Source organism: Carassius carassius, chromosome 37 (assembly GCF_963082965.1).
Source record: "Carassius carassius chromosome 37, fCarCar2.1, whole genome shotgun sequence".
NCBI classification, from domain to species: domain Eukaryota; kingdom Metazoa; phylum Chordata; class Actinopteri; order Cypriniformes; family Cyprinidae; genus Carassius; species Carassius carassius.
The window spans coordinates 20,530,477-20,557,864 of NC_081791.1; the positions used below are offsets into that span (position 1 = coordinate 20,530,477).

A 27,388-nucleotide genomic window follows, 5' to 3' on the forward strand; every position below is an offset into this window, starting at 1 on the left:
ATGTAATAAAACAGGTTATAATAAACAGATTATAATACTAAGTAATATAATATTACTTAATATTCTTGTGTCGGAAGGAAGTTGATATGCCCCACGCTTGGCGACAGCCCCCATCGCCTGACTCTACTCCCTGAATGCGTCGAAACTTCACTTTCATTTGAAGCCACTAGATGTCAGCGGAGCAGTGTTAGGAGATTTTCAGCTCCGTGCCACTGAGAAGCGTGAATTTTGATAAACTGTCTTCCTTTTGAAACCGGTGTAAGTTATATATTTAGAAAAGAGGCTTTCCCAAACCATCAATCAAATAACAAATAATCTAATTAGATTATAGATTTTATGAATGAATAACACAGACACTGTTACCGATTTCAGTTATAAGTTTTCCATTAGCCTATAAACCATCATATGCAAAATAGCCGATTACTAAATTAATATTAAATAAATATGCATGGGAGAAAACTAGCATATTTTATGCTAGTAAAAAACTGTTTTGGCACTATAGCTGTTCGTAATAATGCCAGTAAAGCTGAGTTATCTGTGACTCGGAGTGAGAGAAAGAGAGAGAGAGTGTAAGCTCCTGTTTTTGGGGCGGAGATTTCGGAGTTTTTATAGCGCATGGCCACACAGTGAGTATACACATTCACTCAAACACTAGACTAACGGCTTTACCCGGATTTACCTTAACTTTACCTCATCTCACGCAAACTCTTGAGAGGATTCTGCTGGAATCGTTTATAGAATTACTGGCTATTAATCGTCTCTGTTCGTAAAAACAATGCAAGGTAAATGAGAGCAAATTACCATCTTTGAACGCCAACACAATGACAAAGACAAAAGTTGAGGCAAATCCTGAGTCTAATGCACGCTCATCCCATCACGGACGGGACGGGCAGGATAAAGCCTGCGGGGACGCGAGCACGAGCATCCAGCAGCCGTCAAGACAAATCCACAGGCATCATGTGCAACACATGACGTCAAAACAACCCCAAGCGAACGCTTGGTCTAAAATCATCCCAGCAGCCTCACAGAGCAAATCCAACGAGGTTCAGTCTAAGAAACCAAAGCGTGGAGCATCTGTCACGCCAGACATTCACACAGGGAAAAATGAGATGAGACCAGAGTCGATAAAAAAACGCTCCGATAGCAGTAAATCGTGCGGGAGGAGAAAGCTGTCGGATGGCAGCATCACGTCTGATGACCTGAGTAAAGACTCTGGCTGTGCTGCCGGGAAACTGTCTTCCACTGACAGCAGCTCTGAGATCTCAGACGCATCTGAGGACCATAAGCAATCCACTGATGCCCAGTCACAGGATGGTGAAGTTAGATGTACCGACGAAGAGATGATGGACGATTCAGCTGGGCAAATATTATCAGAACACAGAGAAGAAGATGGTCTGATTAATGCCACCCTGTCTCCAGGGTTTGGCTTCGGAGAGGGAAGCATCTCTCCTGGAGACCAGAGGTCCTACGTCTCTCTGGACAGTCGCTTGAACTTGAGCGCGTCTGTGGCATTTTCGGATCTTACTGGAGACTTTGCTGTTGGGGTGCATGAGGATCTGCTGAGAGAGGTTGATGACTTAAGATCAGAAAATGAATATTTAAAGGTGAGATTTGTTGATTAATTTATTCAGTTATTTATTTGTTTGTTTATTAATTGCAAATGGTCTTGCATGGTGTCAATTTTGCTTGGGGGGGTTTAGGTAGGTAAAGTTGGACACATTATTTGCTCTTTACATACAAGACAATCAAGTTAAAGTCATTTATAATTATTTGTGAGCATCTGTTTTAGGTACCTTCACTTTACCCATTTTAGATAAAGGAGAGTACTAAATGCAGCCTGTTTTGATGGATTATGACTATTAAGCATCTAATATCATCAGCCACCATGGCATAAGCCTTGTCATATGATGTGCTGCAATATGCAAATCAAAACAATCTCAGTGTCTACTACATGTATAATACATTTCAGCAGTCACATAAACTAAGCAAAAATAAATTGCACGTGATATGGCTTATACTGTAAGATTTACTCTATTCTTAGAAGATTATACATTCACTAATTGGCTTATGTCATCCCTTATTGTATTGACATGCAATAGAAGGATGGGTTCACAGTGAGAACGAGACAAGCTTTACTGTGATTAAGCACAAGGTGTCTCAGTAGAAATCAAGAAGTCAACAGAAGTGCCACCAATGCATCCAAGAAGGGCAGCGTGTCATTCTTGGCATGCGCCCCTAGTTCTGTGGGTTAATGTGAACAGCATGCTGGCACTCAAGATGTAAGACCAATACTGTCTTGGATAAGTTGGCTGAAGACTGACATTGATAGCGATATAGAAAACACCCTTTGTACACACAAATGAAGTAGAATGCATTCATTTATCTCATGCTTTTCAATCAAAAACGTCCATTTTAAAACAGTTATGGTGCCTGTAAAACTGCCACATATGATTCAGTTCTATGACATTGATGTTTACAGACACCATTTTGACTGCATTTTTAGGATGAAATGGAGGAGCTCCGCTCAGAGATGCTGGAGATGAGAGACATGTACATGGAGGAGGATGTTTACCAGCTGCAGGAACTCCGACAGCAGCTGGAACAGGCCAACAAGGCTTGTCGCATCCTCCAGTACCGACTTAGGAAAGCAGAAAGACGCAGCCTGCGTGTAGCCCAGACGGGACAAGTGGACGGAGAGCTTATCAGGACACTTGAACATGATATTAGGGTGAGGATTTGCTCAGAGTCATAATTTGCTGGTGTTTTCTGTGAGAAAGTTCTCGTATGAGTTAAAATAAAGCAAAAAGAGCAATCACTGACATTCAGGGTCTAATTAAATAGATGTTTCCCTCATGATTTGGGTGCAATTAAGCTACAGTTGTGTGTGTACAGGAAAACCACTGTTAGGGTTTTGGATGCAGTCCATGGCATTTATCGGGACAGGATGTTTATCTAAATTGCTTAACGCTTAGTGCCAATTAAATGCTGAATAGTAAGTCACTAAATGAGTCAAAACTCTGTTTTTATGAATCAGCATGCACTCAGAGGAATTGTGTAATCCTTCCACTGTGGTTTGTGACACAAATCATCATATGATTTTGTTTTACAGTTTGACGTGTAGAGAGTGGTTTTATTTTTGGAAATGTTCCAACTAGTAAAATGAGGAGAAAAACCCTTGGTTTTCTGTTTGGCAGACAATTGATGTAGTTCAGTTTGTGGTGGGCCACTCACAGCCTAAGCATTTTTTAGTTTGAGGTTCCCAGCCAATCAGCGACAGAGCTTTCTGTAGGAACGTTACGAATTAAAAACGAATTTACACAACAAGGCGACCAATATAAAAAGGGCTGTTTTCTTTTGAAATTTGCTTCCAGACTATGCAAAACAAATTCCTCAGGTTTCTTCTGAACCCTTTGTCTGCGCAGAATTAAGAGTGAATGTATTTTAGAGAAACACAATGTTAAGTATACACAAGGTTGAATGAAAGAGTGTGTGCATTTGCATGTGTGCTGTATATGAGTCAAGGACTATAGCCACAGAGTATCCAAGAGGGGAAGTGTCCAAGCACAGCTGCTGGTGTGTGCTGTGGGCATGTCCATGACCAGTCTATTTTAAAGGCATGTGAGCGAAATAGATACCCTCCTTTCACAAACTGGGCCAGTGTATGTCCACCGCTTCTCAGCAGCCTCACTAACAATCTGTCAAGATATTGAGTCTTCAACAACCCCCACGGGAGTGTCCTGCAATCTGATATCTAACAGCATCCTTTTCATAGATCTGCTGTACATTTCCATCAACTTTTTTTCACAGAGAAATACGAGTTTGTGAAGTTGCTCCTGGAACTCAATGCTGAAAATAATCGCCCTGCAATATATAAAAAAAGAAAAGTCATGCGCTGAATGCTGTGGTATAATCACATGCACTCTAACTGTTTTCCCTTGACATTGTTTGCAATTGTTAGCAACCCCTTGAGCATCAAGAGGATGAGTGCTTTGCAAAGGGTAAGGAGGGAGATCATAGGAGAGTCGACCCATATTGAATCACGAACAATTACTTAACCACTTCACTTCCTTACATCCTCAATGTCACAAACCACTGCTGAAACATGGTAACTTAATCATCTTGCAATGTTCCATATAAAGTTTCAGATAATGTATTCTCTATAAATATAGAGCTTCTTGTGACAGTGATCCCCAAGAGAATGAAATGACATTAGATAATTATCATATTAACATCAAAATTTTTGTGGACCATTAGCATGGACACATGGTTTGCGGTGTATTTATTTTACTCTAAATTAATATTGTTTTCCCAGGTGTCAAAAAGCGTGTCCCTTCGTCTACACAGTGAACTTGAGGCAATTCAAAAGAAAAATTCACGGCTGGAATGGGAAAATGAGGAGTTACGTGAACGGCTGCAGGATCTGGAGGTGACAAAGCAGGTTCTTCAGGCTGAGATGGACAAATCACAGGTGGTATGACCACAAAGTCATTCCTGTATTTACATATAAACACTATTGTTCAAAAGTTTAAGTTTTTATGTTTTTTTAATAAATCAAACAAATATACTCACCAAGACTTAATAGTAGAAACAATAATACTGAAATATGATTACAATAAATAAAATAAAAAACTGTTCTATTTTAATACATTTTAAATGTCCCTTTTTCCTGTCATGACAAAGCTGAATTTTCAGCATGTATTGAATTTAGTGTAACATAATACAATTCTTCATGATTCTTTGATGAATAGAAAGTTTAAAAGAACAGCATTTATTTGAACATTATAATTATTATATAATTATTTAATTATATAATAATTATAATGTTCAAATAAATGCTGTTCTTTTAATATATATATATATATATATATACACACACACACATTATAAATGTCTTTACTATCACTTTTTTATTAATTTAATGCATCCTTGCTGGATAAAATATTCATTAAAAAAAAATAATAAAAAACATTGACCCTGAACTTTTGAATGGTGTGAATATATATGAATATATAATGAATATATATACTTTATGCCCTATATCACTTTAAAGCAGCACTTGTTTGTTGCTTAGGCTCCTTAGTTTCTTGATGCCGTTAGGATTACAATCTGACCTTTACCCCAACTGTATGTATTGGGTGTAACCAACAGCTGACTGCTTGGGTAGGGCACAGAATGATCTAAGGGTCTGAATTCAGACTGCAGCTGTCATTCTTCCTTGTAGATGCAGTGAGGGGGAGAAGAAAGAAAAAATGGGGCAACTGAAAGGTTGAAGAGAGTGAGGAAGAAACCACTTAGAAATATACCTAAAAGGGAGATCCTTGTCCAACTCTGGCTGCAAGCCATAATGCTTAAATGAGGTCTTATGACGTTCAATTACCACATACATGCTAAAAATAGTAAAAATAAGGCATGTTTTTTGCTATCACTTTCTCTCAAAAAAATATAGGATGCCACCTTACCAACAAAATGCACCAAACAAGTCAAATTTAATTGGCAATGAAGGCCTGTAGGTCTTTAATAACGGCACACATTCAGTTTAATCCAGGATTCAGTGCTTAGAAGTGGATCCCAGCAGCTCAGCTCAGCTCAGACAGCTGCTGCCCATTCCTGATCCTCACCAGCAGAACAAATCAGCTACAACCAGATTACCAAGGACTCATGTGAGCCTGACACCACCTGAAACATGATCTTCCATGGCTGGACTGGCCAATGGGCATACCGGGCATTTGCCCGGTGGGCCGACGTGCTTTTTGGGCCGATATATCTCATACTTTTTTTTTTTTAAACGGCCCATAAAATTTTTATATCGGCGGCCCATTCGTTTTGTTTTGTTTTGCTTAATTGGCGGCGCTGGGTTTGTGCCGGTGTAATGCATTGGTCAAAGTCAGTGTTAGTTTTTTTTTCTGACAAACCAGCCCATGAAACACGTAGATCAGCGGCCCACTGGCTCTTTTCCTGATTGACACTGGGCTGGCCCAATCACAACTTTAAACGAGTGAGCGAGCGGCAGCAGTGTCAGTGTGTATCTGTAAAAAAGATGGAGAAGAAACGCAAGGAATGTGCAGATAAATAGCGTGAAAAAATAGAACCAGGCCCTTAAAGCAGACACTGTAAACTGTGTCAAAATATATGTTTTCTGACCTTCATCAGCTCCTGTGGCAGATGATGATAGTGAGGACGGAGGATCAGGAGAGAGATGAGAAAGTGTAGAGCCTGCGGTAAGCATAACTACTTTCGAAACACTTAGGCCATGTCATGAGTGTAGATTATTTCCACATCTGCATAGTTGACGATTACCGGAATTCACTAGAAATTTAATAAGAGGCGTTTGTAAACCATGTTTTCCGCCAAAATAAAAGCTTGATGCAGTTTGCGTCAAAATAAAAGATCATGTGCTTATCTCTTTCAAGTATAGAAATTGGTACAACTAATTAAGAAAGTTTCATTTATTTTTTTGTGCCTTTGTTTTACAAAATATGGCTATTACTGTCATTGGATTAATATTATAACTATTATTATGTATAGGTGTAATGTAAATAGACACTGTAACTAAAAGAGGTTTGAATTTTTCTTTGTTTAATTTGCACACTGAATATGGGTTGGAGCTTTTAATTTTGAACTCTCAAAGTGTACCAGATTAATGAATTTAACATTAAAATGCACAAAATTTTCTCATGGTGGGGCATGCCCCCGAACCCCCCTAGAAGGACCGAGGACACACCACCATAGTTTTAACAAAAATCCTGTAAGAAACACTGGTTTTGCTATGCCAGAGCCGCTTATAGCTTGTTTTAGGATTCACCGCTGTGGAGTATAGTTCAACTGTATTAATCAATATAAAATTTTGACTTATTTTATCTGTTAACTCTCACTCGTTCCTATACTCACTCATTACATGGCATTAGTGGTTTTAATGAATAGGAGTTGGTATGCATATAATTAAGGGCGTGCAAAGATGGGTGGTGTTTATGATCATATAGTGGGCCGGTCTGGGCAAAAATGCCTGAGCCAATTTTTTGTCCCAGTCCAGCCCTGTGATCTTCTACACGCAAACACTTTTTACTCATCCATTAGAGTCAAAAATATTTTTGAAGTCTTGATCCACAAGTTAAATTACTAATTTATCACCTCAAAACATCAGTCTATAATATGATGAGTTTTACTCTTTAGCTTGGTGTTGCACTCAACAGCTTGAATTGACTCGATGAGGTTATTTTTAACATTTAAAGAAGATAATTTGAAGTCTACATGCTCCTCCTCTGCTCTTTGTACTTTTAAGGGTTTGAGCCTCCCAGACAAAGCAGCAGACAGATAGACTGACTCTAGCCAGCATTCTTGACATACTTGGAGCAGTATGGATGTTTGGTGTAGTAATCTTGCCATCTCACTACACGAACATGATTGAGTGTGTTTATTAGGTGCCTGCTTTCCTTACAGTCACACATTTCATTGGGTATTGGAATCCAGTGGACAGCGGTATGATGGAAAATAACAACTATGATTAATATAATATACATAAATGTACATCTATGCCCATAGGAGAACATCATCTTATGGGACAAACTGCATCAACCCACCTATAAATAGTAAGCTGTGTTATTTAAGCTGCTGAAATGTCTTCAGACTAATTATGGATATGGTGCTTTCACAGAATTCTCTAAAGAGACGAAGTTTGAGATCAACATCCAGCAAGAGTGAAAAGAAGCTCTCTCCACAGGTGAGTTGGAAGTTACATTAGTCTTAATGATCAATTTGTGAAGGTCAGTGATAGTTTGTTGCAGATCTTGGTAGAGGGCCAACATTAGTCATCAGAGTTCCTCTGATTTTTGATAAATGCCAACTGTTTTAACAAACCTGTCTCTTCTACAGGATGACAGTGCTGATTTGAAATGCCAGCTCCACTTTGCCAAAGAAGAGTCTGCGCTCATGTGCAAGAAACTAACAAAGATGGCCCTGGAGAGTGAGGCGATGCGGGAGGAGCTTGCCAAATACCGTCTGCTTTATGGTGAGGTGGATGAAACCCAGGCTGCAGCAGGCGCCACTAACTCCGCCCACACCCGAGAAGCAGAGGTCAAAGTTCACTTGCGGCTGGTGGAGGAGGAAGCCACGCTTCTGAGCCGTCGAATAGTGGAGCTAGAGGTAGAGAACCGTGGGTTGCGAGCAGAGATGAGTGAACTGCGTGAACGAGGAGGAGGAAGCCTGGAAGAAGAGGAGACGATGAAGGGGGCCAGTAAAGGATTAGCAGTGCCTCTCCAAACTGGGGAACAGGGGGAGAAGCTTAGAGGTGGATGTCTGGATGAGAAAGAGAATGCAGATGCAACAACTACCCACAATAATATGCAGAAGAACCAGATGCATGTAGCGGAGGATCATGTGGAGAAATCTTCTGTTAGCCACATGCACAGAGAAGGGCCGATTGGTGGGGAACAGGAGCTTTCTGCAGAAACTAAAGAGGAAGACGGACAAGCTCAGTGTAAGTCAGACTGCACATTTGGTGTGAAAGATCTAGAGAGTCTTCTTGCCATCCATGACCAGGCTCTGCTTGTCAGATCGACTATCCAGCTCCTAACAACCCCAGCAAAAAATGGCCTCTCACCTACATGTACCCATAAGACTTCTGCTGGTGCTCCCTACTTAGTCAAAACTGCAGTAGATCCTCAGTGCAAAACACATCAGTGGCTTTTGGACCCCATGTTGAGTCCCTTGACCAATGGATTAGAGGTGTTACAAGCCCAACTGCGTGCTCTTGTGGAAAAGTTGGAGGTGCTGTCAAACTCCAATTCAGAGCGCCCTGGGCCTGTTACAGAGAAGAATATGTTGCATTTTGACAAAGATTTAAGTGAAATGAAAGAGGACACAAAGAATCTAGAAAGTCGAGAACTTCCATGTGAAGGAAATGTTCAAAATCAATGTAACCAGGACAGCTTAGTGCTGCTTACTCTGCAGCTCCAATGGTTGGTCCAGCAGTGGAGGCAGGGAGAGCGACCCCCAGCTGATGGAAAGAACCTGTTTGAGGTAAATTGGGCGAAATTTTCTATTGTAGTCAACCATCTTTATCGATGGAGATGGTTGAAATTTTCTTTATAATGATTCTTAATTGCAGTTGAAATAACAATAAATGCTTTCCTGTAGTTCAGACATCAGATCAGGGCTTCTATTGCCAGGGACAGCAAGAACCTATAAATAAATAAATTTAAATGGAATGCAAAATAAAAATGCCTGCCAAAAGCATATATGTATATGTTCTGTAGTTGGGTGTTTTGTCAACTTTGGGTACTTTTTGGGCCCTTTGAATACCTAAAACACACTATTGATGTATTTAATTCACCCACTAACAATTATACAGTATGTATACATGCATTCCCATCAAATCTTTCCCATCTCATCATATATTGTGTTAATAATGTTCTGTTGTGGAAAATACGCGTTTACTATTTAATTTGTTCTAAACTGGCAGTTACATAATATTTTTCACACCATTTGCATAATATGAGCTCATATATATGTATAAACAACCAATTTTATATGTCTTTTCATTTCAGATGTATTATCAGAATGATCATCATCTGCTTATGGACACAGAGTCAAAAGCATGCAAGTATAAACCTCAACAGAAGAGCAACAGTCAGGTACGAAAAAAAGAAAGAGGATTACTGGAGTAAAAATAATAGTGTTTCAACATGCAATACATTCAGCCTGAAAGCACGTCATTCAAAAATGTGCCCTTTTCTTATTATACTATAGCTGAACATATTCAACAATAGCATTGTTCCTTGACCTGTTGCTCATTTCCAGTTAATCTGGTTGTGTTCCTGTTGCCCAGTGTTCATTCACCACTGTATGTTCCTTTCTCAGGTAAGCAGTGCCCTGCTGTCAGACCTCAGAACAGCTCTGTCAGATCTGTTCTCTGAACTTATGGAGCAGCACAGGGCAGCCCAGTTTGTCATCCGGCAGTTTGCTAATGCCAAAGCAGCATGGGCCGTGGAGTGTGCAGAGCTCAAGAGCCTCATAAGCAGGGTGAGAACTAGAAGATCAGTTCAAATTCCCTTTAGAGAGTATCAATGAACCTGTTGTCTGCTTCTCATGTCGTCTCCTCTTCTTTCTTCATTCTTGCGTCTGTAGGGACTTATGAAGGAAATTGAAGCAGAAATGTCATCAAGCTGTTTGTGTTTGTTTATAGCTGGATGGTTCAGCTGGGAAGGCAGGAGTAAAGGGTCCATCAGACCCCAATGTGGCTTTGCAGAAGGACCACATTGAGAAGCTTCAGCACCTGTTAGCAGAGTCCTACACTGCAGTGATGGACCTGACAAGACAGCTGAAGGGCCTTGAAAGCAGCTGGAGCTCTGAGCGGCAAGAACTGCTAGAACACCTGAAGCGTGTGCGTCTAGAGTGTGAAGGGTTGAAGACAGCTAAGCAAAATAGAAAAATTCAGGTCAGAGCAAAAATTTGTGTACTTTGACATGATTTCAACTGTCAAAGGTCAATCATCAAAACAAGTCTTACGGGTCAACTATTATTTAATTGGTAACATTTTATAATAAAGTTCAGTTTGTTATTAGGTAGTAATTTTTATGAACATTAAGTATAATGTTCATTTATAAATAATTTATAAACTAAGTAAATACATTTATTTATTTATAAACAAATTTGTGTTGTTCATAGTTCTAATTAACATATATTAATTTAAATTAAATGTAAAAAATAAAAAATTGTATATGCAGAAATGAACACATTATGTAGAAAATTATTCATGATAACGTATTAACTTGTGTTGAATCAGAGCATAGTGTTATTTTTTAATTCTGTTAATATTTATATTTACATATTTCCACTATTTAGGTCTTTTTTTGGCATTTTTTTGTGTGACCACTCAAAAGTTTGTTATCAGTCATTTTTTTAAAGAAATTTATACTTTTTTCAACATGCATTAAACTGATAAAAAATTACAGAACTATATATATATATATATATATTATTTTTATTTATTATTATTTTTAATCAGCATATCAGAATGATTTTTGAAGGATAATGTGACAGTATGACTGCTTAAAAATCAGCTTTTCTATCACAGGAATAAAATAATTTTTTAAAAGAAATATTCAAATAGAAAGCTTTTTTTTAATGAAAATAATCAAAGGAATTCAGCCTTGGTGAAGACAAGAGACTTCTTTCAAAAACATTCAAATATCTCACAGACTCCACACTTTTGAACAGTAGTTCATGCTCTCTGCTATCTGAAGTCTGAACTATCAGCTATGAGCATGTGTGTGTGAAAAGGCCGCATGGCAACTGAATTTAGGCTAATCCCCTTTTGGGACTGTAGGACAGCAGGCGGAGTGCAGACATCAGCTTCAATCATAACTTCTGACTCTGAAAAGGGCTTATCCAAACCACAGTGACCACAGAGAGACTTATCAAGGCTTAGCTGAAGTTCAAATAAGGAGTTTACTTTCTTTAACAGTAAACGGAGGATAACATTGTTCAGGGTTAAGGGAAAGAGAGAGAAATTCCTCATTTAGAAAATGAGGAAGCATCATACAAAGGAACAAAGGCATAATGGATCTTTAAATTGTCATCCTCTGGGTTTTACAGAAGTTTCATTCTTTCCTTTAAACAGAAAGTCCTGTTTATTATAATAGATGCTAATAATAAAAGTGGAATGCAGACAGTGACAATTTGACTATGTTAAGTAAAGCCTGGATTGGAGTGCAAAGGAATTTTTTTTCCTGATCCAAGGGTTTTCTTGCGGTTTTATTTTTTTTTGTAATCCCTAATTACCTCTCTGACACTTTTTCTAAATAAGACGGTCTTTTTCATTTGATGCAGTTTATCTTAAATCGCTCATCCCTAAGCAAAATGGAAGGATTCCCTGTCTTAAAACGAGTCAGTCTTTTTCTGCTGAAAGGTTAAATTGCAGTGCATTGCATACAATATTTCTCTGTCTCTGTTGTTTTATTTAATTCTTAATGTAATAGGTGTTTTTGAAGTATTTTTATTTAATATATTCTATTTAATATATAATAAATAACACAACTGAACTAATTATGCATGCACAAATAATAATCCTTCTGATGCATTTTCAGTCCCCGAGATACAAGATGTTGACCAAAGATGCAAAAATGGAGAGGTCAGCTTGATTCGTTTGTTTGCACCATAGTTTGAACTCAAATTATCTGAATGAATTCCTTAACAGAGTTTCCTTTTCCAACAGGATGCCTCCCAAAAATAGCATGACAAAACGCAACAAGAACTGGAAGTACCTCAGTCAAGAAGCTGCCGTTCTGGACAGAGAAGACTCCTGCAAGACTTGGGACTCTCCCATCATGCCTCCCAGTTTCCCTGCTCTGAACTTAAACCAGGAGCTGACCCAGAGAAGCCACACTGCTCCAGAGAGAAGCAGCATTCGTATATATTACAGCCCACCGTCAGCAAAAAGGATCCAAATGAGCTCTCTGATAGCAGCAGAGGAGGAAGAGCTTGAGGAGAGCCAGGAACCATATTTCAATGCTGTTTCCTGTGGCCTTGTAAACCAAGACTGGGTCGCTGCATATGAAAACTGGCTGGGTAGCCTGCCGTTTGACTGCCAGAGTTTGATGGAGAGAGACTCGAACGCTGTCATCAGTTCTACATCCTCTTCTGGTCTTCAGATCTCCAGTATGACATCCCCTTCACGCTTGGCTTTCAATAACTTGGGCGTCTCAGCCAACCTGAGTGATGACATGAAAGAAATCACAGCCAGTGTGCTGCAAACCTCCCAATCCAGCCCTCTGGAGAGGAAAAGAGTGAAGGATTTTGGGAGCAGTATGGTGAGTGTTGTGAGCATAGGAACGCAAACTCAATCCCAACCACAGGTGACCACAGTTGGGCTACAAACCGATGGTCCTCGATGTCTTTATGCTGCGAAGCACTGGTCACCCAGAGTGACCTCATTTGTATCTTCAAGAACCCCGCAGACATCAGTGTCACTGGAAAGGGTCCCTGGTCCAGCAGATCGTTTTCAACCACAGACCACCTCGCCAAAAATACAACGCAGACACTCTGCATCCTCTCCCTTTTCTTCTAAGTCTTCCTCTTCCACATCCCCCTCATCCTCTTCCTCTTTCACTACATCCTCTTTGTCCTCCTCCTCATCTCTGAGCGCCTCATCCAGAATGGATTATGGAGCAAAAGAGCGTGGTTTGTGGGCTCTGCCACAACGTGCTCCGACAACTAGCAGGCCGAGTTCAGTATCAGTGCAGGGCAGCGATAAACATGGCAGCCGTAAAAATGTAGGGGTTCACAAATACGGTCTGGTCCATGAGTTTCTGCGCAATGTCTGTGGTCGAGGAGAGAAGACCAACCCGGAATTGGAGAAAGTGCCAGCAGCTCGTAGGGATCACATCGGTCTGGTGGGTTCAAAGAAATCCGAGCATCCACCGTCTCGTATACCAGCGGTGCCACTGGTCAGAAATGACAGCATCACCAAGATTGTGAACCGCAGATTTATGAAACAAAGCCAAAAAGAGGAGACGGTGTGTCAGAGCCAGATCCAAACTCAGCGTCAAATCGACAGGGGTTCAGTCAGAAAGAGCAAGGGCTTGGAGGTTAGTAGCAAAGTTTAACCCATTCAATAACCTGACAAAAAGGAGTGGGAGTTATGAGGGAGTAATGTTTGAGTGAGACTAAAATGGTTGCAAAAATAATAAGTGTGACAGTAATTTGAAATCTAGTCACTCTGGAAACACTCTGTGTGTCCATATGCAATTTTTTTTTCAGAAACAAATGGTTCTTATGAATCAACTTTTTTTAGCGAGTCTTGAGATTGAAGAAATGGCCTAGGACTCACTTGTTAGTGACTGTATGAATCAGACTTGCGCGGAGTTGTTATTGAGTTCACAACTGACTTCCTCAATAAAAGTTATTTCTTGGTATGTTATTTATAGATTTGTGATTCAATCTGTTAACTAACTGGTTATCCATATGACAATGATTTTAAAGATACATATTTAATATTTCAATTAATTTTTTTTTTAACAAGCAGAAATATTATTTTAAAACAATGATATATACAGTAGAACCATACAATCAGAATTGGAACTAATTTTTATTAAATACAACTAGAAAATATATTATTACTATTTTGCAGAGTCTCTGTCTTAATGTCACATGATTTGTTATAATGCTGAGCGTATCTCCTCACTCTTTCCCGTCTCTTTGCCAGGATGGAGCCTGTGACTACAGCTCACGCTCTTTGACATCCTGCTTTGCTCGACCCTCACAAAAAAACATCCGGCACATTCACAGTCAAAACAAGCCCCGCCCACACGAACACCCCCCATCCCGTGGTAAAGGTGATTCTCTTGCTTAATGGGACTGATACCATGACACTTCTGGGATCTACAGGCCTGCATGGACAGATTTCTTCAGAACTGGAATGCCCGTCATTCATACATTTCCACATATTCCCCACACCTTGTGTGTTTGGCTAAATTGATAATTCCTTCAGTTCCATTTTAGCATGTTAAAATCCATTCCACAAACATTAGCTTCCCTCAAAATCAGCGTAAAAAACATGAAAAAGCTTTGCAGATGCCTTCTGGGCTGTCTCCAGGCTAAGTTACTGTTTTAATTTAATAGAGAAACTAAATAGGGCTTGTACAGAATTAACCATGCTGTTATTGTGCTGAAGTTCCTAATTCCAGCAAGATTAAGTTTTTACCTTCTAGATCCTTGATGAACTTTATTTTGTTCATTTTTAAATAGATATAATTATGCAACATATTTATGCATAATAGAACAAACGCGTGTACATTATTGTTTAAATGTTTTTGATGCCTTATGAATGTGACCTGTTTCTCATAGCTGTCTTAATATGACCTGTGCTTTATATCTGCAAACAACATATTTGGGGGCCAAGCACCTTAATCAGAGCTTAGGTTTGTGAATTGTAGCTATTTGAAATGTGACACTTTTTATGGCATGTTAATAAATGCTGATCCATGTCATTGTATTTGAATTTGAAGATATGTCAACTTAATAATGATATTTCAAGTTTTTCTCTTTAACTGCCTATAACCACAAAGAGAAAGAAAAAAAATATAAGGAAAATGTAAGTCATTTAAAATTTGCATTACTTTTAATTCCATGAAACAATGTATAGAGGTATGCAATTAAACAAATACCCTGATTTATCAGAGAAAATTGTCAGTTTGTGTCTGCTTCTATATTTAACCCTTAACAACTTTTTGTGAAGTCTTTATGAAAGCTGCTCATTCAAATTTTCTTGAGACTAAAATGCACACAATCACTCATAAATGTTCTTAAGTGTGTATATCGAAATGTTGTATAAATGCACGATAAATTTATTTAGTTTTAATCGACCGACATGCAGTTATGTCAGAAGTAATCTTTCTACAGAGGCGTTAATTTGTTATAGTTGTTATAGATTCGTGAATTTGTAGCGACCCCTAGTGGGTAGAGAAACGTGTCCATATTTAATTTATACATATTATATTAAGTATAAAACAGATTATTAAATAGCAATTTTATCCATACCTTTAAGGTATCTGCCTATAGGGAAAAATACAATTAACTTACAATGAGAAATACAAAGTGTGACAACTAACTCAATTCCCAGATCACGTAGTGTAAAATATGTGTTTTTTTTTTTTTTTAACACTGTGCATATTTCGTCTACATGGTGTTTGTTAAGGTTTTATGTAGACTAGTCCAAAGGTTTTCAGACTGAGTTCCGAGGATTCCCCGTGGCTGGGTGGACCCTAAAACAGTTTAAAGAAAAACTATATAAAAATGTACGGGTAAAAAAAAAATAAAAAAAAAATATATATATAAACAAAATAATATTTAAAAAAAAAAATATATATATATACATATACATACATACATATACATCATATACACACATATTCCAAAACCTAAAGCTCCTCTGTCAATAAGCTCCTATGTACATTTCTGTACAATATTTAAAGTAGCTGGCAGAGAGATGTTGAAAAATTCAAGTTAGTTAACTGTTAAGCGTTTGTGGTTGTGAATACAGTATTACACAGTACAAAAGAAAATAAATACATCACACATGTGTAGCTGTGTATATGTGCATTTAGAGGCCTATTCTAAAGCCATGATTGGTTGGTGTTAAGTAAAGCCCAATGAGTGTTTGCACAAGTGAGGAGTGAGTGTGAGCAAAGGCACTGATGAATTGATTAATTAGGGTGGCATTTTGATTGGTTGTGTATGAAAATGGAACTCAAGATACTTCCTATTAGTTTTTTGTGTTGCATAGAGAATTGCGTGTTGTGTTTTGCATGTTTTTTTTTTTATGAAATTGATAAATGGTTTTGCAGATTTGGTTTGTGGTTCTGGTTTTGAGTGTCCGGTTTCAGATTTTGTGTGTAGGCAGTCAAAACCTGTAATATTTAGATCGCGGTACCTGTCACGAAGTTTCCGTAGCATCAAAGAAATCGAAACTCGTGTTTCTGGTGTTCCACGTCGGCTTTTATTATGAAAGAACACAGTTCAGGCGTCGTCACGCCACTGCGCCGCCGCCGCTCACGTGCAGCACTGCGGATACTGTACGCCGACACGGTGGTGAATTTCGGTCCGTCTCAGAGCAGTGCTGCGGTCATCATGGCTCTCTACCACTATGTCACCCAAGAGCAACTCTCAGGTTTTGATAAATATAAGGTGAGGCCGTCATATTCGGCAAAATGTTTAACGTTGGACTTTAGGGTGTCGGCTAGCCGTTAATGCTATCATGAAGCATGAGGTCTGTCTGCCGGTGTGTGCCGCTCTCTAGGAAGGACAACGGCGGCTTATTGTCACTTTTAAAGAGGAATACTAAATTTTCCCTTTGAATTTGTTGGATGGAATGATAAACCATTTAGTTATTAGTGTATATATACATCCAACTCAAAGGTTTTAAGGACATATCAGTGTTATTAAGCTGTTAATTCACTGGCGTACCACAATGACTTGAAACCGCCGGTGAACGTAAATCATCAGTTCTAAACATTGTTTTACCACATAAACACACACGGTGTCCAGTAAGGCTGCCGTTGGTCTAACGTTACATGCTTTATGTTGTCGGTTAGTTTGTAAATTGGGTTGAACTGTAAAGGGATGGGCTCCTGGTTCCGCCTCTTAACAAGGATCTTTGGTAAGAACATTATTTGAATGCGAGTCACAAGCTCCCCGTGCTTTCACTGTAATTTTTAGTTGTGTTCATTGAAAATTCAGGTGTTACTGTATTATAGCAGTGTAGAGTCCTCTGATATAATTTACAATAGAAGCACCTGAAAGGATTGAGATGCAAAGCTCTCTCTTCATCCAATTATTAACCCCTTTGCCGTATAACAGATACGTATAAACCGTATCTGTTTTTTTTCATTATTATTATTATTATCACAAAAATATTATGCCACACAACTGTTTTCATGGATGATACTTACAAGAAATGTTTCTTGAGTACCAGATCATCATATTAGAATGATTTCTGAAGGATTTCAGAAGGAGTTATTATTGCTGAAAAATTGGCTTTAAAATCACAGGAATAAATTCCATTAATATATGTAAATACTATATTAAAATGGTACACAGTTATTTTAAGTCAGAATATTATTTTACAATATTACAGTGCCATTATGTGTGTTCAATAGAATGTGCTTATTTAATTCATTAATTGTGCGAATTACTCTCTAAAAATTAATGAAAAATGACCCAAAAGGAATATAAAATCGCTAAATGATTGTGTTTCAAACAACAAATAACAGTATTATTGCTTTTCGGTCATTTTCCATAATTTTCTTTTTTGAAATACATTTTTATAATGCATATTGTTTTTAATTGTCTGATAATTATTAATTTATAATCCATGAAATAAACAAATCTTAAAGTTTAGGCATCTCTGAAGAGGATCTTTTGGTTAAAGGGTGTGGAGCTGAAGGGGTTGAGAGGTTGAATTCCTGGGTGTGACGCAGACTCTTGTGTTTTTCTGACTGCTTATTTGACAGAGCTTGTGAATGAAAGTGTCTGTGACCTTGAGTGTCTTCTGGTGTAAAGTCTTGTTGGTCTGATAAGGTGTATTTATTTCCTGCCAGTGATTTGGGCTGTTAGTTGAACAGGCTGCTGAGTTGGTATGTGCTATTCTTGCTAGGTGTGTTTGCACATACTTATAGGGGTCATTGAACATACATGACTGCCCCCACATGACTACCGCAGTGTGTTTATTTTAGCCCTGTATCTGATCAGGGTTATCATATTTAGTTTTCAGCAATTTTGTGTATATTTAATTAGCGGTTCTGTATACATTATTTTCCTAATAAAATTTCTTTTGTTTTGTTTTTATCATCAAACTGTGTGTTTTTACCTAAGCATATTGGGCTGAATAAACATGTACATTTTAGAAAGCATATTTTTCAGGGGTTCATGGGTTTCGTTTCAGGCCTTCCTAGATCCAGATGTTTTCAAGGCTGCAATAGCCGCCCAATCTCTAAGTGTGAGCTCACACAGTGAACACATACTGGGGAAGTGGTTGAAAAGTGATCTGCCTTCACCACTGAATCATACCACTTACTATCGTGTGCTGCAGTGAAGAGTTTCAGATTTGATAGACATTATTACATTCAGGCCAATTTAAATTGCCTCTAGGTTTGAGCTTAAGAATTTATTGTCCAGTCGTACCTGGTACTTGCGTAGAATCTAATTAGAGATTTATTGATATTATGTTGTTGTCATTTGAATCATCAAAAGGATTGATATGCAAAGCTCTCTCTTCATCCAATTATTAACCCCTTTGATTACATAAAACGTATGTTTTTTTTTTCATGATTATTATAACTTCATCCAGATTTTCACAGAAATATTATGCCACACAACTGTTTTCAATGATGATACTTATAAGAAATGTTTCTTGAGTACCAGATCATCATATTAGAGTGATTTCTGAAGGATCATGTGACACTGAAGACTAGAGTAATTATTGCTGAAAAATTAGACAGTTTGTAGACACAGTGCAATATTAGTTGAGATGGCAGAAACACTCTGTTGTTAACACTTTTTTTGGACATTCACACTTCTGGACCCGAGTGTTAATGTGCTGTCTTACTCTGCATATCCTGTCATCTCTTTTTTTACAGTACAGTGCGGTTGACTCCAACCCCCTCTCTATCTACGTCATGCACCCTTTCTGGAACTCAGTAGTGAAGGTGAGTGTCACGACTGTCGTTTTGAACATTACCCAGAATACACAAGGCCATCCAGTCTCTCATATGAGATAAAATAATAATAATGTATTATTATAGATGAATATTTATGTATTATTTAAATTTACTTTTTAAATAATGCATTTATTTTATTTATCAAAGTGGATGCATTAAAACTCAAAACTGTGAATATGAAACAGCAGTTTTATTAATTGTAATATTTTAAAATTGTATATTGTTAACTATACAGTTTTATCAAATTGTAATATTTCTATTTACAATTTAGTAATTATTTTAACATTTCATATAGCATTTTATTTGTTATTGTAATTGGAATTTTTATTTTATTTTAGTATAGCATTTTAATATTTTTATTTATTCTTATTGCATATTACAATAATATACTATTATTAAATAGTTTTTACTGCATATTATTTTGTGTTATAAAGATGCGTTCATGAAAATGTTATTTGTCTGTCAATCCTTAAACATATTTCGAATCCGTGAATGTATAGAGGTATTTTACATGAAAAGAATAACATTACTTGGTGTTTTGCTTTCATTGAATTGCATGTATGCAACATTAATGAATGTTCCGTCTGGCTCTGATTACCTGCGAGAAACATCTGACCATTTGCAGCTTGCTAATTTCTCTCTTTCTCGCTCCGTCTCAGATCTTGCCCACATGGCTTGCCCCAAACCTCATCACATTTACAGGATTCATGTTCCTGGTACTAACCTTCACCTTGCTGTCCTTTTTCGACTTTGACTTTTATGCCTCAGGTGAGGTCAATAAACTGTGTGTATGATTGTTTTGGTTTTGATGCGCTAGTGAGAAAGTATTGTGGGTAATGCACTCTTTCTCAAAGCTTAGAGACTTTAAAACATTTGTTATGATTACAACAACAACCAATTAATGATTATGTGAAATGATAAGAAAAAGGTTGTGTAAGTACATTCTTTTTATATGACATGGATCAAGGTCTCAATTCCAGCTCATTCTCTCAGTTATCAACTAACCAAGTGTTAATACACATCTACACCTATACAAATAGCAGCTTTCTCACATATACACAGACTGTACATTCAGTGTTGTGGAGTAAATCATTCAAACAAGTTCTGCTTACAAAAAAAAGTGTTAGTCCTAGTAACACATCTGATTCCATTAGGTAGAAATAAAGACAAAACATATTGAAGTCTTAGTGTTTTTCACTGATATGTAGCATTGAAAAGTTAAAATCATTCTTCATAAATGAACAGAAAAATTAGGTATTTTTATGGGTATGTTTTATAGCAATTCAGTAAATGCTGCTGTTAACTATTTTTGGACTTATTTTAAATGACAAATTATTACATTACATAATTAATTGAGCACATTATTTATGCTATGTATGTATCTATGTTTAATTTTTTAATGTAATTTGTTATATATTTTCAAGTTCAATGCTGTTATCTTAATTGAGATTGTACCTACTTGTAAATGGCATTGATTAGTTTGTGGGTGTTGTTTTGTGGCACAGGGAAAGGCCATACACATGTGCCAAGCTGGGTGTGGATAGCTGCTGGTTTGTTCAATTTTCTGGCCTATACCTTAGGTAAGTGTATGTTGTTGTTGTTGTTTTTTTTAGATAGTACTAATGTTAATTGACCAATTTTCTGTCAGCTAGTGGTCTTGATTTTGTGAATCATTTTGCTAAATCAGTTTATTTGTGTGTAAGTCACATTTTGTAAGTAGCATTTCAGTAGTATCGTTTGATTAATATTATCAGCAAAACATATCTTATTTTTAGTCCTACTTGTGTACATTTATAAACCTACTGACATATCCTGTATACTTTATTAATTCACTAGCCATTTAGCCAAGAAGGACATTTGACTGTAATACAGCCACAGAAGACACATTTGCATATAAAAATATGAACACTCAGCAAATTTGCAGAGGCTTGCTTTTTAATACTGTAGATTTTTAAGGGAAGAGCTGTGACCATTATGTCTAGGATCCAGAGAACCTCTGAAACATTATGTGAATGTGGTAGCCAGATTGGAAACATGTTTGTGTGGGAATGTGTGTATGCTTGCATATATGTCTCTGAAATATATCTTGTCTTGTGTGTATATGCAGATGGTGTGGACGGCAAACAGGCTCGGAGAACAAACTCCAGCACTCCGTTGGGTGAGCTGTTTGATCACGGCCTGGACAGCTGGGCATGTGTGTTCTTCGTCGCTACAGTGTACTCTGTGTTCGGACGCGGAGAGTCCGGTGTCAGCGTGGTGACGCTGTATTATCTGTTATGGGTTGTGCTGTTTTCCTTCATACTGTCTCACTGGGAGAAGTACAACACTGGGATTTTGTTCCTGCCCTGGGGTTACGACATTAGTCAAGTGGTAATTTATTACCTAGAGATAAGCACATGAAAAGAAAATGTTTTCATAAACTATTAAAATATAACCATAAACTATATATATTATGCAATATTAATATTATATTAGTAATATGTAATAATATACAAAAGTATACTAATGTATAAATAATTTAGCTTGTAATAAGTTTCCTATATAATATGAATATGTGCGTGTGTGTGTGTGTGTGTGTACTTTTTTTCCCAAAAAACATTTTTTGAAATAGAAACCTTATGTTACATTATAAAAGTTTTACTGTCATTTTATAAGCAATGTAATGAATCCTTGCTGAATAAAATCATACATTTTAAGGAATAAGTAAAAAAGAAATCATACTGACCCCAAACCTTTGAGCAGTGGTGTATTTTAAAATATGGAATAAATAATTCTTGAGGATAGAACATGTCACACACCGCACATGGAAACTTCAGTGATACTTGAATGGAAATAAATTTTACAGTTTATATTAATGTCTTTTTTTTTCCATCTCTATACCAGACTATCTCTGTCGTGTACATAGTAACAGCGGTGGTTGGTGTGGAAACATGGTACAAGCCTGTCATTGGGAATGTTCATTACAGAAATCTCTTCACTGTTCTGATTGTTGGTGAGTGAACTCTACCCTGTCTTTGACAGTTAATACTTCAAATGCTGTGTTTTCATTTGCTTTTAGGCCAAACTTGCAAATTAAAGGATGATCGAATTTCCTCATTCATTTATTTATTTTTAAACAGGTTGTTTATTTGTTGTCACACTACCAATGAGCCTCTACAATGTCTTTAAGTAAGTTTCATTCCAGGCCCCTTGTGCCTTGGACTACATAAAAATGACTCATACTGTGTAGCTTACTGATAAACTATTAAATAATGTATGCTTTGGAAAAGGGATATTTGTTCTCACTCTTTCTCTGTATTATTAAAGGGCGTACCGTAATAACACACTGAAGCACAGCTCGGTGTATGAGGCCTTGTTGCCGTTTTTCTCTCCCGTCCTCCTCTTTGTGCTGTCTACACTGTGGATCAGTCTCTCTCCTACAGACATAATCGAGAAGCAACCCAGAATCTTTTATCTCATGGTGGGAACAGCCTTCTCCAATGTTACTGTGAGTGTAATCAGTCTTCTAGCTCTCTGCTGTAGATAAACAAGTTGTGCAGCCATGACAATGGATGTCTTTCAGTTCCATTTGAAACATCTTGTCAGATGTCTGCTTCTGACATGCGCTCTCTCTCTCTCTCTCTCTCTCTCTCTCTCTCTCTCTCTCAGTGCAAGCTCATTGTATGCCAGATGAGTAATACTCGATGCAAGCCACTGAGTTTATTGTTGTTGCCGATGACAGCTGTGGTGTTGCTAGTGATAACTGGGACTTTGCAGAATGGTGAAATTACTGTCCTTTACATATGGACCGCCATAGTCCTCCTCACTCACATACACTATGGAGTATCAGTTGTAAGTAAAGTCACACAGACTGCTCATTTGTTCATTAGTCATGAAGAATCTTTAAATTTACCATAAGATTGTTATATATTAAACTACTTCTAATAATAATAATAATAAAATTGTGTGTGTGTGTATATATATATATATATATATATATATATATATATATATATATATATATATATAATTGTGTGTGTGTGTGTGTGTGTGTGTGTGTGTGTATATATATATACACACATATATATACATATACACACATATATACATATATATGTATATGTGTATATATATATATATATATATAATGTATGTATATATGTGTATATGTATATGTATAATGTATATGTATATGTATATATATTATGTATATGTATATGTATATATATTATGTATATGTATATGTATATATATTATGTATATGTATATGTATATATATTATGTATATGTATATATATTATGTATATGTATATGTATATATATTATGTATATGTATATATATATAATGTATATGTATATATATATATATAATGTATATGTATATATATATATATATAATGTATATGTATATGTATATATATATAATGTATATGTATATGTATATATATATAATGTATATGTATATATAATGTATATGTATATATATATATATATATAATGTATATGTATATATATATATATATATATATATATAATGTATATGTGTATATATATATATATAATGTATATGTATATGTATATATATATAATGTATATGTATATGTATATATATATAATGTATATGTATATGTATATATATATATAATGTATATGTATATATAATGTATATGTATATATATATATATATATATAATGTATATGTATATATATATATATATATATATATAATGTATATGTGTACATATATATATATATATAAAATGTGTGTGTGTGTGTGTGTGTGTGTGTGTGTGTGTATATATATATATATATATATATATATATATATATATATATATATATATATATATATATATATATATATATATATACATATATAATGTATATGTATATATATATATATATATATATATATATATATACATATATAATGTATATGTGTATATATATATAATGTGTATATATATATAATGTATACATGTGTATATATATACACACACACACACACACACACATTTATACTGTTCCTTTTTGCTCATCAGGGCTGCATTTATTTGATCAGAAATACAGAAATTTGTGAAATATTATTATTGTATAATTGTACTATTTTAATATACTTTAAAATATAATTTATTCCTGTGGAGCAAAGCTGAATGTTCTGCATTTTCAGCCTTGCATGATGCTCCAGAAATCATTCTAATATGCTGATTTATAATCAATGTTTTAAACCGTTGTACTGCTTAATATTATTGAGCCTGTGATGCTTTTTTCAGGATCCTTTGATAAATAAAAAGAACAGTGTTTATTTAAAATAGAAATAAATTTGTTTCCTTTAAACAAAAAAAGGAAAGAAATTAATACTTTTATTCAGCCAGAATGTGTTAAATGGAAAAGTGATAGTAAAGACTTATATTATTAATACTAGAAAATATTTCTATTTTGAATAAATGCTTTTTTTTTTTTACTTCGTTTACTATTCTCATATATAATAAATATTATGTAATTATCTTTTGCAACAATACACAACAATATTTCTCATTATGGTCTTATTTATTTATTTATTTTTTTCTGTCTCCCTGTGCAGGTGAAGCAGCTGAGTGATCATTTCAACATATACGCTTTCTCACTAAAGAAACCCAATTCAGACTGACAAGACGAGGAGAAAATCGGCCTGAAGGCTGCAGAGGTTTAAGCTATCTCCGCATCCTCTTCAGCTAGCCGACTCTCACCAATCACCAAGGAGACACTGCTAACAACAGAAAACCAAATTGACCAAATGCGCCACCTTATTCTGAGGATGCTGCTCAATCAACAAATGAGTGGAGCTGCACCACAGGGTCCACTGATCCCTGAGGCAGAGCTGCACCACAGGGCCCACTGTCCCCAGAGGTGAAGCTGCACCATAGGACATATTGGGCTCGGACACACAATTACACCATGGGACTCAATAGCTCAGAAAAACAGGACCCATTGAGCCCAGGATCTACATTGCCTCGACCTTGTAGCTGTGTATCAGGGCCCATTCTTCCCAGAAAAAGCTGTATCGTGTTGCTCACTCCGAGCCGAGACAATTTGGTTGCTTGGTATCCTTGAAGCTGGGGTTTTTGCTTTTTTCCTAAGGAAATGTGCTTTCCAGCAGAGATACTAGGAGCCTTGAATGGTTAATCTCACTTACACGCTCTCAGATAAGTAACGCGCAAACCACATGATGATGATTACACACATATGATGATGTGATGAATGTCTTAAGCCTATTAGATTTGAAGATTTTATTTAATTATTTAATTTTTATTTAATTTTGGCCTCAACTGCTCAATTTGGGGAGTTTTTTTTTCCAGTAACAGGCATTATTAAATTATGTTTCTATAATGGACAGTATAAGCCAACTGTGAAAACGGTCTAATTTTCAGTTAATGTCAAACTTGTACATATGTATGAGAGAACAAGGATGTTAGATGCTTATTTAAATCTATGGTGCTTTTGTTGATCTCTACAATAATACAAAATTGTAATAATGACATGAGACAAATTTAAACAACCACATATAGCTATCTATAATATCACACAGCTCAAACCACAACCTCATCTGACCGATTGAATTTGTATAACTACTTCAACTGGGATATTTGTTTGTTTTCGTTTCCTTTTATATTGGTGATGGTGTGTCCGCGTGCCGATTTTCATTTTCTTCCGGTTCTCTTTTTGTTTGCTTCACTAGTCGGCTTTTATTGAGTTTATTTGTTCTTGAATGAAGAGTGCACTTCAAACCCTGAACAGGAGAGGGTGCACTTGGAGTGAGCGAGTCAAACCTCGCTCCGTCTATAAACATGATAAAAGCACTAGTCTGTGTGCCACCGACATGTCTGTTAAACCTACAGATTGCAGGTGTCATGGTCTGCATCAAGCTCATTCCAGCATTTAGTCGGTTTTTCTGTTCTGTTCTTTTGTTTCGTTTACGTATCTTTCTGTTTGGTGGACTGAGGGCTTATATAGGTACCGGTAATACGATTTTTTTTAACTTTCACTGGTTGTCTGAAGTGTATTGTGAGTTGAATGTATGTGTAAATATATGGATGAGTGTGTGTGTGTATGTGCATATGTACTGTATGTATATATCTGTGTATGTTTTACACTTATACACTCACTAGAAACCTCATGCCTCCATAATATATCCTGTTTCGCTGAGATGAGACCTGGTCAAATGATGTTTAAACATGTACAGTCTTTTCATGTTGTTATAACATTGTATTGCTGTTCATCTTGCTTTTATTATTTTATCTTCATAATATAACAGGATGCATATTTCTTATCCTCCAAATACCTGTTTCACATTAATTGAGAGATGACATGGCTAAAAAATCTACATACTTTAACTGCTAGTCCCAAGTAACGTCTGTCTTTATTACATCAGTATCTAATTACTGTCCAGCAATATATTATTTGTTAAAGAATGTGTGATGACACTCATTTCTAAGGGCACTCCTGCAAAATATAGAGCAGAAAGCTTTTAGCCAGAAGATGGCGCTTTTCTTTTTATGCAGTAGAACAGAGTTTGATGGTAGTGCCTCTGAGGGTCAAATTCACTAAGCAAATCAGCACGTTTCATTTTTAACTTTTTTTTTGTGCACAGAATATCAGAGGCTGCTGCTGTCAGTGTGGCTGCTTGATGTGTTTTGTTTGTGTCACTATTATCATCATCATTTTTAAAATAAACCACTCTTAAATGTGACCATTTTGTTTGCAGGAGGTTCTCTTATCAATTGCTGTATAACTGCATTTGTGTGATGCTTCGGAGAACAAGCAAATGTAACTTTTTATTTAAATTTTTTCTTTTAAAGTGGGGTGAATCCTCTTAAACCTCTGCATATTGTAAAACAAAATCCATCCATGTTGTAACATTATCTTGTTGTGCTGCCCCATTAAATGTAAGTGTATCCACAGTATCATTTTGTCCTATTGCAGATTTTGAAACCCCGGTCCCAGGACAGACAGGATTTCACTCAGAACTCTTATTGTAAAAGACAATACCATTGCATTGCACATTTTGGAATTTCGTCTTTAGTTAATACACATATATTTTTTATATAAAAAGTTGCATACCATTAGAGGAAATGTGAAGGCGAGTTGTCAGAACTAAGTAGACATTGTGCCCTTTTGCTTCATTCAGGAGTTCCCCAAACATTTTTTGTCAGCCAAAC

General features: G+C 36.4%; 2 protein-coding genes across 2 annotated transcripts; both read left to right on the forward strand.

Moving 5' to 3' along the window:
* Positions 1-636: 636 nt before the first annotated feature.
* Positions 637-15,186, forward strand: LOC132118324 (protein SOGA1-like). The gene is made up of 11 exons (XM_059528103.1): positions 637-1,604; positions 2,504-2,728; positions 4,313-4,468; positions 7,652-7,717; positions 7,870-9,015; positions 9,543-9,629; positions 9,856-10,017; positions 10,181-10,432; positions 12,084-12,127; positions 12,212-13,583; positions 14,201-15,186. The coding sequence occupies exons 1-11, from the start codon at positions 822-824 to the stop codon at positions 14,345-14,347; spliced, it is 4,440 nt and encodes a 1,479-aa protein (XP_059384086.1). The 5' UTR covers positions 637-821; the 3' UTR covers positions 14,348-15,186.
* A 1,160-nt stretch (positions 15,187-16,346) lies between these two features.
* selenoi (selenoprotein I) lies at positions 16,347-26,783 on the forward strand. The gene is made up of 10 exons (XM_059528110.1): positions 16,347-16,680; positions 19,131-19,199; positions 19,871-19,979; positions 20,717-20,791; positions 21,319-21,581; positions 22,095-22,203; positions 22,331-22,379; positions 22,518-22,698; positions 22,860-23,042; positions 24,775-26,783. Exons 1-10 carry the CDS (start codon positions 16,498-16,500, stop codon positions 24,880-24,882), a joined length of 1,329 nt encoding a protein of 442 aa, XP_059384093.1. The 5' UTR covers positions 16,347-16,497; the 3' UTR covers positions 24,883-26,783.
* The last annotated feature ends 605 nt before the right edge of the window (positions 26,784-27,388 follow it).